At 48.8% G+C, this 16,593-nt stretch overlaps 1 protein-coding gene across 2 annotated transcripts in view; it reads right to left on the bottom strand.

Annotated features, from left to right (window-relative positions):
• The window catches only part of COL22A1 (collagen type XXII alpha 1 chain), a 326,455-nt gene that overhangs the window by 123,055 nt on the left and 186,807 nt on the right, over positions 1–16,593 (bottom strand). For both annotated transcript variants that reach the window (XM_003311931.6, XM_063817403.1), the window contains 7 exons: positions 13,510–13,563; positions 12,738–12,791; positions 10,161–10,214; positions 8,867–8,920; positions 4,785–4,829; positions 4,187–4,249; positions 3,642–3,695 (listed from right to left, as the gene is read on the bottom strand). In XM_003311931.6, the coding sequence (XP_003311979.3) occupies positions 3,642–3,695; positions 4,187–4,249; positions 4,785–4,829; positions 8,867–8,920; positions 10,161–10,214; positions 12,738–12,791; positions 13,510–13,563 (378 nt within the window). The remainder of the gene's footprint in view (positions 1–3,641; positions 3,696–4,186; positions 4,250–4,784; positions 4,830–8,866; positions 8,921–10,160; positions 10,215–12,737; positions 12,792–13,509; positions 13,564–16,593) is intronic.

Genomic DNA, 16,593 nt, shown 5'->3' on the forward strand with positions numbered 1-16,593 from the left:
AGGGTTTAGATCTTGACTCTAAACCTCTATTCATGCAGCTCTGCGCAAGCAACTTAGCTCTTCTGTGCCTCTGTTTCCTCATCTATCAAGTGGGGATGTTGTTGACAGCAGCGACCCCTCATGGGGTTGGCCTGAGATTACCTAAGTCCCTACACAGATGGTGCTCAGGACAGTCCTGCACTCGGTGAGCCTGCCACAAGTCATCCACCAACAGGAAATCCTTATGCTCTTTAACAACCCTGAGGGTCCTTGTTGGGCTGGCAAACCAAGGCACAGGAAGGTCAGGGAAGATGCCACACAGCAGATAGAACCAGGACCATACTCCAGGCCAGCATTATGGCTCCAAGAATGGTGCTCTTTCTACTAAGCTGCAGGCAGGCACAAATAAACTCCTATGAGGGGTTTGGGGCAGGTGTTTATAAAGTTGCTGTGGAACTAGAGGTGCATTTGGTCAGAACTGAGCATGAAACAGCAAGAAAAGCAAGTGCCTGGTACAGCGCCTTACTCAGGGTGGGACTCCCAACCCTGTCCATACCTGTACCCTCTTTAGAGCCAGTAGAGGGTAATGGTTCTATCAGCATCTATCAGTAAGGTGTATGTGTTCTACCAGCAGAGAGTACATGTTCTATCAGTAAGGTGTATGTGTTCTACCAGCAGAGAGTACATGTTCTATCAGCAAAGAGTACGTGTTCTATCAGCAGAGGGTAAGGGTTCTACCAGCAGAGAGCATATGTTCTCCTCAGCAGAGGGTACATGTTCTATCAGCAGAGGGTATGTGTTCTATCAGCATAGGGTAAGGGTTCTGCCAGCAGAGGGTAAGTATTCTACAAACAGAGGGTGAGGGTTCTACCAGCACAGGGTAAGTGTTCTACCAGCAGAGGGTACATGTTCTATCAGCAGAGGGTATGTGTTCTATCAGTCTTCTTAGACAATGACTGTCAGAGCAAATGGACGTATCTTTGGTGAAAGGGTAAGAACTAGAAGCACAAGTTAGAATCTAGTAGAAAGGATGTCAGTCATTGTGGTTGAAAGCACGTATTTTAGAGCCCAACTGTTTGGACTCACACCCACCCTCACTCTGTAAGCCTGGGCAGAAAACATAGTGGAATTTTTAGAGACCTGCTTGGCAAAAGAGCCCTTCGACTGACGAACTACAGTTGTGTGAACCCCCTATGTCTGGTGGACTCCTGGGGTGTGATGAGGTTTTGTCGTGGATGGGGTGGGGGGGCGGTGCTTTAGCCTGGAGTCAGCATGTGGTCCCAGCCAAGATTTGGTTCTGTGAGTGTGGTTAAGACAGTACGTCTCTCTATGCCTTAGTTCTTTCACCTATAAACTGGGGATTAAGACGAAAATGACTTCACAGTTCATTGTTATGAAGATCACCAGGGTGAGCAACGGAAAACTCAAGAAACTGCAACTTGCAAAACATACCGAGTATACGGAACCCATGACTTCCCCGCACGCTGTTCAAGCTCACACTGCTTTAGCAAAGGATCTTGTGTTTCAGACAAATAAGACCATGGACAAACATCTCGTGCATGTGCGGTTTTGGCAACAGCTCACGCGTGTGTCAAACTAATCAGCGATTTTCCAGTGGACAAATTCTGACCAAATCATGCTGACTCCAGTCTAAAGCCTCACCCCTGACTCCATCCACAACAAAACCTCATCACACCCTATGAGTCCACCCCCCGTAGGGGGTTCACGCAACTGCAGTTGTCTCACCAAGCAGGTCTCTAAAAATGCCATTATGTTTTCTGATCAGCACAGGTTTCTCTGGGGCTTTGACATGAGTTGAAATATTATAGATGAAGCACCTACTTGCACCTCTAGACCAGACACTATCCTGGGTGCTGGCTTGGCTCCTGAGTGGGGGCTGCTCTTCTAAGAAGGGGCTGGGACCAGGGATCCGAGTCCTTAGGAGGTGAAAATAGTAAGGGACTTTCCTTCCCAGACCATGTGTGCCAAGTTAGGGTTCATCATACTCTCCATCCTGTTTTTGTAAAAGAAGGTTGGAGAGAGTATAGACATACATCCTCTGTTACACTGTGATTTAAAAAGTGCATTCTTCCTCCTTGAACCTAACCGCATGTTGCCAAAGGCAAGTGGCAGTCTGGAGCCTCCCTCCAAAGCAATCAGAGTCAGACCCTGTGGGCTGGGCTGGCCATGCAGTCCCACCCGTGGTTCTGTAGGTTAGGCGCGCGTCAAAATCTCTCTGAGTCTCAGCTCTTTTCACGTGCAAAACATGCTTATGGATACCGGTGGCTGTTTTCTGTTTGTCCCTTTATATCCACTCCTGTTCCTTTCTCTATCCCAGGAGGCAACCTCAGTGGTCTCATGACCTCATCCCCTGGATCCCAGTGGTCTGGTGGGAGATGGAGAGGACAGAGAAAGACGGGATGAGATGCTGAGGATGTCAGGACAAGGAGAGCTGGTTTTGTCTGTTTTTCTGCCCAGAATGACTGCCAGCCTCCTTCTATGGCTGCCAGCCTCTCTGGACTCTGGGACAGCTCCCTCCCCTTGTCCTTTCCCACTCTTGCTCTTCCTAGTCCTGGAGGGTATGGCCACATCCCATCGGCTTCCCTAAGCACTGTCCACAACCTGCAATTACTCTGTCATTGAATTCTCTTCCACTGTCCATTTTGATTGTGCTGCTCCTGATGGACATGGTATCTGCCTGGAAGACAATGCCAACGAAGCCTCTCTGTGCATTTCAGGGCACACAGTAGGGCTCCACAAATGCAATGATGCCCCCTTGATTTAGATACAGTCTGCTTGGACTCAGGCTGGCTCCAGGGTCAACCACACAAGCAATGGCACGCTGGGCTCATGAACGATGCAGGGGAAAGGATATAGGAGTCAGGGCACATGGGGTTTTTGCTCAGCTCGTTCTTCACACCCCGCTGGTGCCTCCATTGCCCTCACACCTGGGCTAATCATGTCTATTATACCTGTGAAAGGGGCAGTGGTGTTCAGAGAGAGATTGAACATAAACAGGCGACACAGAGCACTCAGCACAGGACAGGAGCTCAGGCAGTGCTTGCATGTCACAGGCATAAAAGGGTGGATGGACGGATAGATAGTGAGATGAAGGTGTCAACTCCAATACTATTATCTTCTTTGTAAGTTTATAATTGCAAACAATAAAGTTTGAGGTTTATGTCTAACATATTATTTTCTCAAAAAGCAGCTTTGGAGTCATGAATGCAACTAAATTCTGCGGAAATGTAAAGATTCAGTACAGGCCGGGCATGGTGGCTCATGCCTGTAATCCCAGCACTTTGGAAACCCAAGGCAGACAGATCACCTGAGGTCAGGAGTTGCACAGGAGTTCAAGACCAGCCTGGCTAACATGGAGAAATCTCGTCTCTACTAAAAACACAAAAATTAGCCAGGTGTGGTGGGGCATGCCTGTAATCCCAGCTACTTGAGAAGCTGAGGCACGAGAATGGCTTGCACCCAGGAGGCAGAGGTTGCAGTGAGACGAGATCATGCCACTGCACTCCCGCTTGGATGACAGAAAGAGACTCTGATTTAAAAGAAAAAAAAAAAGATACAGTATGTTCTGCAGAAAATCTCTTCCTTTAGAAAAACCCAACTAATAATAATTGATGATCAGAATGAGAGCGAGTTTCTCCTACCTTTTCACCTCGGTCACCTTTCAGTCCTGGAAGCCCCAGTTCGCCTTTTTCTCCCTGTAATAAAAGATAAAATTAGAAAACATTAGAACCCAAACCGAGCTGAATTCCTGCCTCTTCCAGGTAAGAGCAACATGACTTTGGAAAAGTATACATGTGTATATTTCTCTCTCTCACTTGTCCTTGCCTTATCAGCAAAGTGGCCACAGTGAAGTGTAACTCAGAGGGGAACTAGTCAGTTAGACGTGAAGCACCTCATTCTCCATTTGTCCCCTGACAGAGGGTGCCTTCCACCCCTCAGCCCCATCTGCCTCCTCTGAAAATGCTCTGCCCTTTCCAGAGACATCTCCCAGCAATGGTCCTTTGTCCCAGCTCAAGGACCCAAGTAGTCTTCTCCCCTTTCCCGTCCCTTCCATCAACAGTGAGAAATACACTCTTCACCCAGTCAAAATTATGACTGTCCCGAGGGACTGAGACTCCACAGGGGGCTGCTGTCTGTGGAGATGGGCGAGGTTCCTGTGTCGGAGGAAGGAAGCTGCCACACTTACCTGGTCTCCTTTCTCTCCTCTCACACCTGGGAAGCCTGGAGCCCCTGGGAGGCCTGCTTCTCCCTGTGAGAACAAAATATTCACAAGGCGTCAACAGGAAGGCTCTCCCAGGGGCCAAGCTGCAGGCCATGTGCTCTCAGTTCCTGCTCTCCAGGAACTGGAGATGTTCTGGATTAGTGGGCATCACATGGAAAGCAATGCAGTGGAGAAAGGGGAATTCTAGAGACTTTCCTTCACTAGGGCATCCCCAAGCTCTTGTCTACTTCAGCTGTTTCCTTTCCCAGGAACCCTTATTTTGCCTCTCCTGGTGTCTAACCCTTCCTGTTTCTTTAGGACTCAGCAACAATGTCACCTTCTCAGCATCCTTTCTGACAGTCCCCAAGTCTGGGAAGCCCTCTCCTATGCCCCCAACACCTGCAGGCCACCACTCGTGACATCTGTTCAATTGTTCTTCAATGTCCAGTTTATCCTGGACATATAGTGAGCTCCCAAAAACCAGGGTTAATTCCTCTTGGCATCTAAATTATTTATACAAGATGTAGCGTATAACAATGAATGAATGAATAAAATGAATGAATAAAAGCACAAACAAACAGACCTTCTCTCCAGGTCGGCCTGCCAGGCCCTGCTCCCCAATTTCTCCCTGAAAATGCAATAATACATACCCCATTATTCTCCATTCACTTTAAAGAGATGACTGCCATTTCCCAGTTGTCCTCACACATTCACAGCACCTGCCAGCCACAACCCTTAATTTTCAAATATACGGCATGGTTAGAGGCCCAAGAGTCATGGGCTCTGAAGACCAAAGTGTTTAGCATTTTTGCAGAGCAGAATCCACTTTCTCATATAGCCTTTTGCTTTCCCCAAAAGAAACAACTCTTAGAACTGTCCCATTAGAATTTATTTTTAAATTTTTTTTATTTTTTATTTTTTTTGAGACGGAGTCTCACTCAGTCACTCAGGCTGGAGTGCAGTGGCACCATCTCGGCTCACTGCAAGCTCTGCCTCCCGGGTTCACGCCATTCTCCCACCTCAGCCTCCCGAGTAGCTGGAACTACAGGCATCTGCCACCACGCCTGGCTAATTTTTTTTTTTTTTTTTTTTGAGACGGAGTCTCGCTCTGTCGCCCAGGCTGGAGTGCAGTGGCGCGATCTCAGCTCACTGCAAGCTCCGCCTCCCGGGTTCACGCCATTCTCCTGCCCCAGCCTCCCGAGTAGCTGGGACTACAGGCGCCCGCTACCACGCCCGGCTAATTTTTTGTATTTTTAGTAGAGACGGGGTTTCACCGTGTTAGCCAGGATGGTCTCGATCTCCTGACCTCGTGATCCGCCCGCCTCGGCCTCCCAAAGTGCTGGGATTACAGGAGTGAGCCACTGCGCCCGGCCAGAATTTATTTTTTTATTTTTAGTTTTAGTTTTTTAGAGACAGGGTCTCACTCTGTCACCCAGGCTAGTACAGTGATGCAGTCATAGCTCATTGCAGCCTTGAGCTCTTGGGCTCAAAAAATTATCCCACCTCAACCTCCTGAGTAGATGGGACTATAGGCACATACCACCATGCACAAATGATTTAAAAAAAAAATTCTGTAGAGAAAGAGTCTCACTGTGTTGGCCAGGTTTAGTCCCATGGGGGGACTACAACAGTTCCTAATTAGCACTTTGTGGTCAGGGTGAAGTGGGGAACACAGGGCCAGAGGGGCTTTATCTCTGATCCAAGAGCATCAATCAGGCTGCTGCACTTCCCAGGTTCTTACAAATCATTGATGAAAAGAGCTTTGCGATGATGATGGTGGCGGTGAGCGCAGACTATCATCTTTATCCAACCATGTGTCTTCAAGATAACTAGCTTCTTGAATGACAATGTATTTCTAATATTCATATGCTATTTACTAAAATCTTTAGTGTAGATTTTAATAAGGAAATGTGGTTTTCTCATGAATGCATGGATGCACGAAAGAATGAATGAATAGGTGGCATGCAGGCTATAAAGATTTTTTGTGCAGCTATGCCAGACTCAGTTGGTACTGAAGGCCAGAACTACCAACTTATCGGAGAGAAAGACAAAAAAAAAAGTAATTAAAAGCGTGGCTTAGTGTAAGCACACATTTTATCCTGCAGTGCTGGTGTCACACATCTGGAGTCAGCACTTATTAAAATTCTAGACACACTCCGATGCTCCCATCAATTCCCAATGTTTACAAGCACAATTAGTAAGAATTGCTCTAACCAGAATTGTGCAAATACTCGTCACTCAAATTGTTGCTTTCAATCTGCTAGAATACTAGCACATTTGCAGTGGGAGTTGCTTCTTACATGCTGAGAAAGGATAAGGGGCTGAGTTTGGTTAAAAAAAAAAAATTGAAGACCATCTGAAGTCCTCCCTGAATTTGGGTCATGAACACCAATCCAAAGGCACAATGGAGGTGAAACGGTATCTTCTTGAATTCTCGAAGTGAGCCTCAAAATGTCAATGCCTCTGCTCATCCCGCAGACAGCTTTACCCTCTAAGTGGACTTTCACAAATCTGCCATCCGTGACTTAGTCATCATCATCTTGGAAAAGAATTTTTATCTTCAGTTGATGCTTTGTCAAAATAAAGTAACAAGACCCTCTGCCAGGGCTCCTCTAGGACTATGAGTATGTTGGAAAAGCGTCATGACCGGAGAAATTCAGTTTTAAACTTTTCAGAGAAATGTTTTGAACACAGAGCCTTAGAAATTGAATAAAAATGACACATGAGATAAAGCAGTAGGCTTCTCTGAATCTTTCAACCATGAGTGATGATCAGAAATATAAAACACATAGATTGAAAAGCTGGAGTAATCCCAGAGGGTCCCTATAATTTTAGCCCAGTAATTGTCGTAATCAATCCCCTTCATCTAAAGAACCCTGCATGAGAAACTCGATGGGAATGGATTGCTTCATTACTGAATAGAAAGGTGGGGTTCATACAGTATAAACCCAGAAGGATTTGCCAATTCACAAATTTGAGAAAACACAACCATAAGGTATGGTTGACTCCATGAAATTCGTGAAGTCAAGAACAGCAAACCTAGATAAATGCTTTCAATCCTTTCTGGAAGATGATAGAATTTCAATCCAATCAATCAAACACTGAAAGGTGGCCCGAGTACTTTTAAGACCATGTGATTCACTCCCCTACACACACAACCACCTCAGGACAGGCATGAAAAAAAAAACACACAGCAAATTACATGTCATCACATTTCAATGTCATGGGGATCGGTATAGACATATATTTAAATGTCAATATTGAATCTTAAAATAAGAAGGATATAGTGTCTGTCGGTGGCCATGGGGGGACTTATTAGTACACACTGGTACATTCATGGGGGCCATGAGGGCTGAGTTCCTCGGATATGGAATCCAGGAAGTGGGAGGCTCATAGTGGCTCTTGGCAATACTCTTTCCACAGTTTGAGTCAACCTGGGTGTGCTTGAGACAGCTTGGATGCAATTTAATCTGTGTGTTTTTCTGCTTGGTTTTAATTGGGTCTTTTAAAAATGACCACTTTATGAAAGAGTGAAACAATAGGGAACATAAGGGCCCGGGATGTGCCCACCAGCACCTTCCCTGGCCAGCAAACGGATGCCCTGAGGTATGCCCTCCCACGGGGTCAGCTTCCCCCACTGTGTGGGATCCAGGCCACTCCTGTGCTCTGGCTGGGCTGAATTTGATCATGCATTCTCCACCTAGCAAGCCCCTACTGTGTATCTAAGCAGTGCTTGCCTGTGGGCGGGCAGTGGGAGGTGCAGAGTTGACTAAGACCCGGTCACTGGGTTTCAGTAGTTCATACCCCAGTAGAGCGGGAGCCCTGTGGGTGGAGGGCAGGAGGAGCAGAACTCCCCACAATCTCCTGTCTGGCCACTGTCTCCTCAGCACCACAGGTTTCCATGCGTGCACACACACAAACGCACACGTGCACACTCACACCACACACACATGGCCCAGCAGAAAAGCCTCACAGGGCAGCAGTCACTCCTGGAGGGAGCCTGGGCAAAGCATGACCATCAACACGGGGCACTTGAGGGCTCTCCACTCACAGGGGCTGCCCTGTCCAAGTCACATGCTGGGAAGCCTCCATTTCCCCCTCAGGTCCATTTTTCACACCTCACCACCCACTGGAAGCTGGCCCGAGAAGGCTGAACTCTACGGATTGCATCTGCCAGCTTTCCTTGCCTTCTGGCTTTCTGTAGGGTCAAGGGATTAGGAAGCATCGCAGTGGAGGTAGAACACAGTTCAGAGAGAGCGAGTGCGCACTTGTATCTGTTCCTCTCACTCCCTCCCTGCCAGGATAAGCCAGACACCGATGATATTCTTCTTCCCAAGGCCACGGCTCTCAAGGGGGTGGGGGCTCTTTCCGGCTCTCATGGGGGATAGTGCCTTCTTCTCCAGCTGCAGATCTTGGTTCCGAGGAACCACTCCCTCCTCTGGTGCCTTCTGTCCTAGAGGTGGTGTTGGTTCTGTTGTTGCCAGCCTCATGTTGTCATCCTGGTTGGAGCCCTTAACCCTGCCCCTTTTCAAGTATCTGATGTGTCTCCTGCCAGGTCCCAGCTGATATAGACGCTATGCTTATGGTAAGTCGAGATTCACACACCACCTCAAATAGACCACTCAGAATAGCAAGCATAATGGGAAAAAGAGGCAAAGTCCATACCCGAAGGCCTGGTTTTCCAGGCAGACCATCTTCCCCTCTTTCTCCTGGTTCTCCCTGGAAGGAATACAGAGCAAAGTTAACAGGAGACGGGCCATGCTTGGATTAAACACACAAAGTACTAGGCACAGGTTGGAAGGAAGAGAACTACCTGCACTCAGGTGGTTTTGAACTGCTTCAACTCTGCGATTACCTAACCACAGTCATCAAACACAGTAGCTCATTCAGCCTCCTAGGTTCCATATTCAATAGCTGTAATTTTGATTTAGAAAAATATAATTGAGGAGAATTGGCATTCTCTCTTATTGAGAGATTTAGAAGAAAGGAAGATGTTGCATAAGTGTTTCTAAGAATAAAAAAATACTTGGTCAGCCATGATCCTTTGTCTCAAAAGACGGGAAAGAAAAAAATGCACAATATTTACATTCAATGCCTAGAAAACTAAATTAAATCCACACTTATTCTGTATTTTGCCATGAAGTTGACCTTGTAAGTCTGCTTATTGAAAAACGACAACACATTTTCCCGTAATATTCAACAGTTGCCTTTCCAAGTTGCCTTTCAAGGACTGTTGAGGTGCATATTTGAGTCTGGGTGTGCTCACAGGAAAGAATAAAGTTCACTTGTTCATTTGCTAAAATACTGGTATGGTTGTATAATAATTCATTTAAAGTATTGAAACCTGTATTTGCTCCCCAGTTTTATGCTATTTAACCTTTGACTCTTACCTTAATAATTCTACCATAAGCCCCACCAGAACATTGTTAAAATTGAAATCTCTTATTATGTTAGTAAGAGTATTTACAAGTTTTCCTCCTTGAAAATAAAATAAATACATAAATAAACATATTTCTAACAGATCAAAAATTTTTTTGAGACAGGTCTCTCTCTGTTGCCCAGGCTATAGTGCAATGGCACAATCATAGCTCACTGCAGCCTCAAATTCCTGGGCTCAAGCAATCCTCCCACCTTGGCCTCCCAAGTGAATGGGAATACAGGTGCCCACCCCCATGCCAGGCTAATTCCTGCCTAGGCCTCCCAAAATGCTGGGATTACAGCTGTGAGCCACTGTGCCTGGCTAAATTTTAAAGCCTAGGGCTTCTAAATCCTTCTGCAGTTATCTGAGAATAAATAAGGAGCCTTCCCCCATCTGACCCCATAAATCCAAACATTTCAACTGAGTCCTGATCGAAGACCCAGGCAATCGACTTGTTTTAGAATTCACCAACAATCAAGCATCTCTTTAGTTTCTGTGTTTTGGGTTCCCGAACTGGTGCCAACCGCATCAGTGACCAACCTTGGTTCCTGGCGGGCCTGGTGGTCCATTTGGCCCGTCTTTTCCAGGGGGTCCCTGGGCCAAGAGGGGAAAACATAAATAAAAAGGAAAGGCATATTTAGGAAAGGCTTACATTAAGTTGTTTCAAACCAGGAGCTGTTTTTGCAGCCAGAATGCAGGAGGCTCAGGCCTCTGCTCTTTGATCAGCAGGGCCCTGTCTCCAGAGCGACTGTGGTCTCTGTCTGACCACATTTCCCTTTGTTACTACTGAAGCAAATATCACCCTCTGGGCAATGTCTGATTTTCAGTACACTGGCCATGCATGGAGGGTGGGGGCGTGGGAGGACATCTGCCAAATCTTGCTCTGATGGTTCCATTTCTACCCTCAGCTTCCAGGAGGCCCTGGGGACAACAGTGTCCACACTGCTCCTCCTCTCTCCTCTCCAGAATCTCTTTGCCATCTTGTATCTTCCTTCCCACTGCTATCCTCCCTTTCTCTTGTCCTTCAAAAAAGCAAAACCTCAATCTCTCAGCAAGGTTTGGCATTACTGCCTGTTATTTCGAATGCCAGCACTGAGGAGCTCCACGTTATACTTTCCAACACCAGGAGTTTCCTTCTACCATGAGGATATGGCAGGACAGGTGTTACTGCAGCTGCTTGCAGGTGAGGAGACGAAGGCTCTGCAGGCTGAGTGACTCACTCAAGGTCACAGAGCTGGTGATTGGGACCTGCAAGGTTTAACGGACTCCACCTCCAGGCTCCTTCCACTACACCAGAGACACTTCATCTTCTCCTTTTCCTCTGTGCCTTAAATGATATCGGGTCACATGGGGGCGGGGGGGTGTGTGGAAAACACACCCTGGGGCCTGTTGGGGTGTGGAGGGAGGTGTGCAGGGGGAGGGAGAGCATCAGGAAGAATAGCTAATGTATGCTGGGCTTAATACCCAGGTGATGGGTTGATCTATGCAGCAAACCACCGTGGCACATGTTTACCTATGTAACAAGCTTGCACATCCTGCACACGTACCCTGGAACTTAAAAGTTGAAGGAAAAAAAAAAATGTGTCAGGCACACACACCCTTCCCCATGACTGACATTAGGGAAATCATTTCCTCCAGCGGAATATCTTCTGTGCTATTGCTTTCAGAGCTATTAGCGCTATTCAAAAGTGAACGTTTTTTATAACCCTGGTGATTCTTCCACCCACAGAACCTGCTGCCACCCAATTTGACTCATCTCTCCCTGTGCCTCCAGCTTGGACTGGCGACTAGTGAAAAGACAGCCCCCCCTGCACAGAGCAGGTGTCCTGGAAGCCAAGGCTTTAGGAAGGCAGGAGGAAGGGCTTTTGAGGGGATTAAGGCTGCCTGAGTCAATGAAAGCAGGATCTTGACCAGGAGCAAACGCCAAGGCCAGAAGCTGTGCTTCAAACCTTCTGTGGCTACAGCCGCATCTTGACAGATGAGAAATGCTCACAGTGTCTTTCTTCCTCTAACACGCTCCCCTCCTCTGAATGTTCACACTGATCTGCATACTTTCTGATGAGCCCTTTGGATCGGATGGGATTGCTCATGTGTTTGAGCTTTCAGATGATCCCGTCACTCATGGAAAATGTTTATTGGTGACGTTGCAGTTGACTGTGTGTTTAGAAACGTTTGCCGGTGATGGTGCCATTCAGCCAGTGTTCCTCCCACACGCAATCAGATCACCTGAGTGCCCAGCGCGGCACTGAATTCATGTCCAGTACCCTTTGGCATGCTGCACTGGGGAGCAACAGAGCTGGGGAGGACGCTGGTGTTACCACGACCACAGGCCCCCTGGGCGCCTTGATCCACATTCTCCCATGGATCTGTGCTCCATGGAGAAGTGGGGAGAACTGCCCCATGTGCCACCTAATCTGCTTCACCTCCACCTCACCCCTCCTCCAGCATCAGGAGCCTCCCAGCTGGGGCCTTCCCCATCCGGGCTCAATGAGGGAGAATTAGCAGTAAGGAAATCCCTTTAAGGTGGCCCAGGGGCCTCCCTGAGGGCAGATCATGAGATCTACCCAGGTCTCAGCCCACGTCATCCATCATCCTGCCCTAAAGAGCTGCAAGCCAACTTTAACTGTGCCCCTCCTATCTGGGGAGACATTAATGTTTTCTAAGTTCCACCTGCCCCCTAAGAGCCCCCAGGTCTCTCAGTTTGCAAGGGAGAAAACATGATCAGGATCGTAATGGGAAGGGCTGCCACACAGCTCCCCGCCTGTTGCTTCTGGTCCCCTCTGGGTATTCCTCAAGGACAAGCGGTCATGCCTTCAGCAGCAAAGGACTCTTGAATGTGTCTTTTGCTGAAAGAGAAAGGGCAGTGGCCTAGGGACTGTGGTCCTAATCCGCACCCTGGCCAGGGCACACAGGGAGCCTTCCCACAGACAGGGCACTAGCACGAGTGAGCCACCACAGAAGGAAGACCCAGCTGAGCTCTGGGGCTGCAGGCCTTGCTGGCCAAGGAGTCCTCAGCTCTAGCAAAGTGGCCCTGGGCCAGCTGCAAGGGCTCAGTGCTCCCCCCAGAGCAATGGGGAGAGGGAGGAGGGGAGCAGGAAGATGTTTCCGAACACTCACTGTGGGCCCAGGAGGTCCAGGCTTTCCCGGGAAGCCGATCTCTCCAGGCAAACCCTGAAAGGGGACCACATGGACACTGTTAGCCTGGCCTGTTCAGAGATCAGATCATTGACTCAACCTCTTTCCTGGCATGGGCCCAGGCCTCTGGGTCTGAGAAGGGCACCCTGGGGCCTCTACTGTCCTTGGTCATCCGCTGGGAAACGCGGAGTTGTTGCACCTCTGAAGTTGACACGTCCGTGGCTTGTGCGGCCTGCAGTCGGGGCGGCCTTCCTATCCAATGCCACCTGCCGGGACAGAGGGAGCTGCCTCCCTGTGCTGATGGCAGGGCCTGACCCACTCCGTAGGTGGGTGTGGATTCTCCCCACTCCCCCATGCCCACTTTCAGGACACTTTTTCAGCAGCCCCAAAAGATGGGAGGGGAAATGTTAGCAAATGCTTGCCCGGGTCCTCTGTTTTGCCTCAAAGCCAAATCACAAACTACAAAAAGACATCCGAATGGGCAACCCCAGGCTAACATGCCTTCTACATGCCGGACTCTGGAGGCAGCCACCAAAGTGCCACATTAGCTCCAGTGATACTCTAACCCAAGGGTTCCGAAGGTCGGAGAGTCCAGAGGCTGGCGGTTCTACGTGTTGGGGTCCTCCTGTGTGTGTTTTTGCACTGGACTTGGGTGCATAAAAGACAAGAGGCCATTCACAAAGATGTCCCCAGGTCCCACAGGCCAGGAAACCACCATCTAAGAGCCCTTGTAGAAAATCAAAGCCAGTCTTACCGGAGAACCTCCCGGTCCAGGGGGGCCTGGGACACCAGGGGGTCCTGGAGGGCCCTGTAGAGAAAGAGCATTTGGTGGGTTACAGATGGGTCCTGATGAGCCTCCTAGGGACAGTGGGCATTTGAAAGAGGCAAAGGGAAGGGGACAGGAGGATGAGGTGGGATTTTAACTTTATTTGTAATGCCTGATTTTTCAAACAAAAATAAAGCAAAAGGAAAAGATTGGAACTCAAATTTGCAAAATGCTAACATTTCATATTTGGGTGATGGGCATGCCATTGCCTGTAATATTATCTATTCTGCTATATATTCAAAATGTTTGAACATTTAATGTAAATACATATGTGTGTGCACATGTGCAGACACACACACACACACACATAGTCTGACCCATGCACAAAGGCCTTCCAGAAGAGTGCTTCTCAATCATGAGTCATTGAGCAGGGCTGGCGCCAGGGTCAGAATCGCCAGGGGTGAGTAAAAAGATCTCACGCCCAGGCCTTCTGGTTCTCTAGGTATGGGGTGAGTGGGTCTCACATCTGTACTTGTGAAGGTTCCCCCATGATTCTACGGAGATCAGTCCTCAGAGCCGCTTGACAGATGTAGATTCATGTGCTATTTAAATCATTCATGGTCTACACTTAAACTTTGGGGCATCTTCACGGGCCAGGAACAGAAGCAGGTACTGTTAGCAAACAGAAACGTAAGACCTGTTTCCAAGCTCCTGTCTTGGTTGAGGGGGAGGGCTGGGGAGGGGAGAAACATGTAGACAAATAATTATGGTAGAAAAGAGCTGGGCATGGTGGCTCACAACTGTAATCACAGGACTCTGGAAGGCTGAGGCAGAAGGATCACTACAGGCCAAGAGTTTGAGACTAGACTGGGCAAAATAGCAAGACCCTATCTCCCTAGAAATAAAAAAATAAAAATTAACTGGTCATAGGGGCTCTTGCCTGTAGTCCCAGCTACTCAGAAGGCTGAGGCGAGAGGATTGTTTGAGACTGGGAGTTTGAGGCTGCAGTGAGCTGTGATTGTGCCACTGTACTCTGGCCTGGGTGCAGAGCAATATTCTGTATCTACAAAAAAAAAAAAAAGAAAAGAAAAAAGACAAATGGCCCAACTAAACCTATGAGCACAGATCCAGGTCCAGGGAGTCCTGGGACACCAGGTGGTTTTTGCACCTGGGAGTGATGCTGTGCACCCGGAGGGATGAAGGCAAGCGGGCAGAGAAGGCACCTGAGTACTGAAGAAAGCCCGAGAAATAAACAACAGGGCAGGCAGACAAGGCAGGTGGGCTGCATTCATAAAGGCCGGCTGCTGTTGAAGGTATTGCGTTTTGAATGACAGCCAACAGTTCCACATGAAGAGAGTGTGGGCCTGCACAGGGCAGATGGAGGCTGAGCCAGGACCTCAGAGGCCACGGGCTGTCATAGTGAGGAGGAGCGACTTTGCCGTGAAGGTCTTGGAAGTAACTGAAGGAGCACAAGAAGACGTGTATGGTCACACGTGTGCCCAGGAAAGCAGCCTGCAGTCTGGGGTGACCAGAGGGAGGAAGGGTGGACATGGGGTTATAAGCAGGGGCGAGCTGGAATCACACAACACCAGGGCTGGGAGGGAGAGTGGATGTGGCGTTCTGCATATATCCAGATTCCTGATAGTCCTCACGCAGGGACCCGCTCATTTTAGAACAGCCAGTGATCCCACAGCTAAACCACCTTCAGTGGCTCTGATTTTCTAAAGGGTAGTGCTCTTCCAAGCGAGTTCACCACACCCTCCTCCCTCAGCTCCAGCACCACAGACCACTGCTCCACACAGCGTCCAGAAGGTGCAGATGACTTTTCTAGCTCAGGTTTCTCTCTGGATACCCCCTCCCCTCCTCCCACACCTCCCTTCTGAGCCATCTCCACCTTTCTGAGATGGTCTCCAATTCCCCAGTGGAATTAAACTCTCCCTGCTCCGTGCTCAAAACCAACTTAACTGTGCTGATCTGATCCACAGATCCTCGAGGGCAGGCCCTTCTTGTTCCCCCTGCACCTCACACAGTGATTATCCTAGGGTGTGGCATCCAGCAGGCGCTCAGTAAATGCTTGAGGCAATCTCCTGAATTGAGCCAGAAGCCGAGAGCCTAGGTTTGCATTCAGAAAGAACAACACTGCATGGCCACTAGAGGGCGAGAAATACCAAAAAATGGCAGAGGTGGCCGCATCGGTGAACTGTTCCCCTTTCTCCCTCTGGGGGCACCCGTGAGTCAGAAAACAGGCATAGACCAGGACTATTTACTGAACAGGATTTGGGGGCACCTGGACCTAGTTTTCTCGGCAGCTCGCTCCGTCCTGGCAAGTCTTAGGGGTAGCATCTTCCCTCATCAGACACATTTGTTCACAGCTGGAGCAACGGAGGGGCCGGGCAGGGCTGCAGGGTGCCCTGGGCAGGTTCCAACCTGGGTCCTCCCTAATGGACGAGGGCTGCTGGAAGGCTTTAAAGAAGCCTCCCGGCCTTGCTGTATCGTGGGCTGAGCCTTACTACCTCCACAGGCTGCTCCAGCTTGGCCCCTCACTTCTCTCGGCAAAGCAAGAGCCCTGCAGTGACACTCACAGCTCCCACACGCTCCAGAGGCACATTCCAGGCAATGTTTTTTTGTTTTTGTTTTTTGAGATAGGGTCTTGCTCTGTTGCCCAGGCTGGAGTGCAGGGGTGCAATCATAGCTCACTGCAGCCTCCAATTCCTTGGCTCAAGTGATCCTCCTGCCTCAGCCTCCTGAGTAGCTGAGACTACAGGCGTGTGCTACCATGCCTAATTTTATGATTTTTTGTAGAAACAGGGTCTTGCTATATTGCACAGGCTGATCTTGAACTCCTGGGCTCAAGCAATCCTCTGCCTCAGCCTCCCAAAGCACTGGGGTTATGGGGGTGACAGGTGATCTAATTTTACCTCAACATGGTCTTTGAGGGCCTCATAGCACCCCAAGCCCACAGAGCATATCCGAAGGCCCTTCCCAAGCATACAGGAGTCTCTTTGTTAGCAGTCTGAATGAACAATTCAGTTCCCTTCCCTCCTTACATGTCTAAGGATGCTGATGACCTCT

The sequence above is a fragment of the Pan troglodytes genome, chromosome 7 (assembly GCF_028858775.2).
Source record: "Pan troglodytes isolate AG18354 chromosome 7, NHGRI_mPanTro3-v2.0_pri, whole genome shotgun sequence".
Lineage (NCBI taxonomy): Eukaryota > Metazoa > Chordata > Mammalia > Primates > Hominidae > Pan > Pan troglodytes.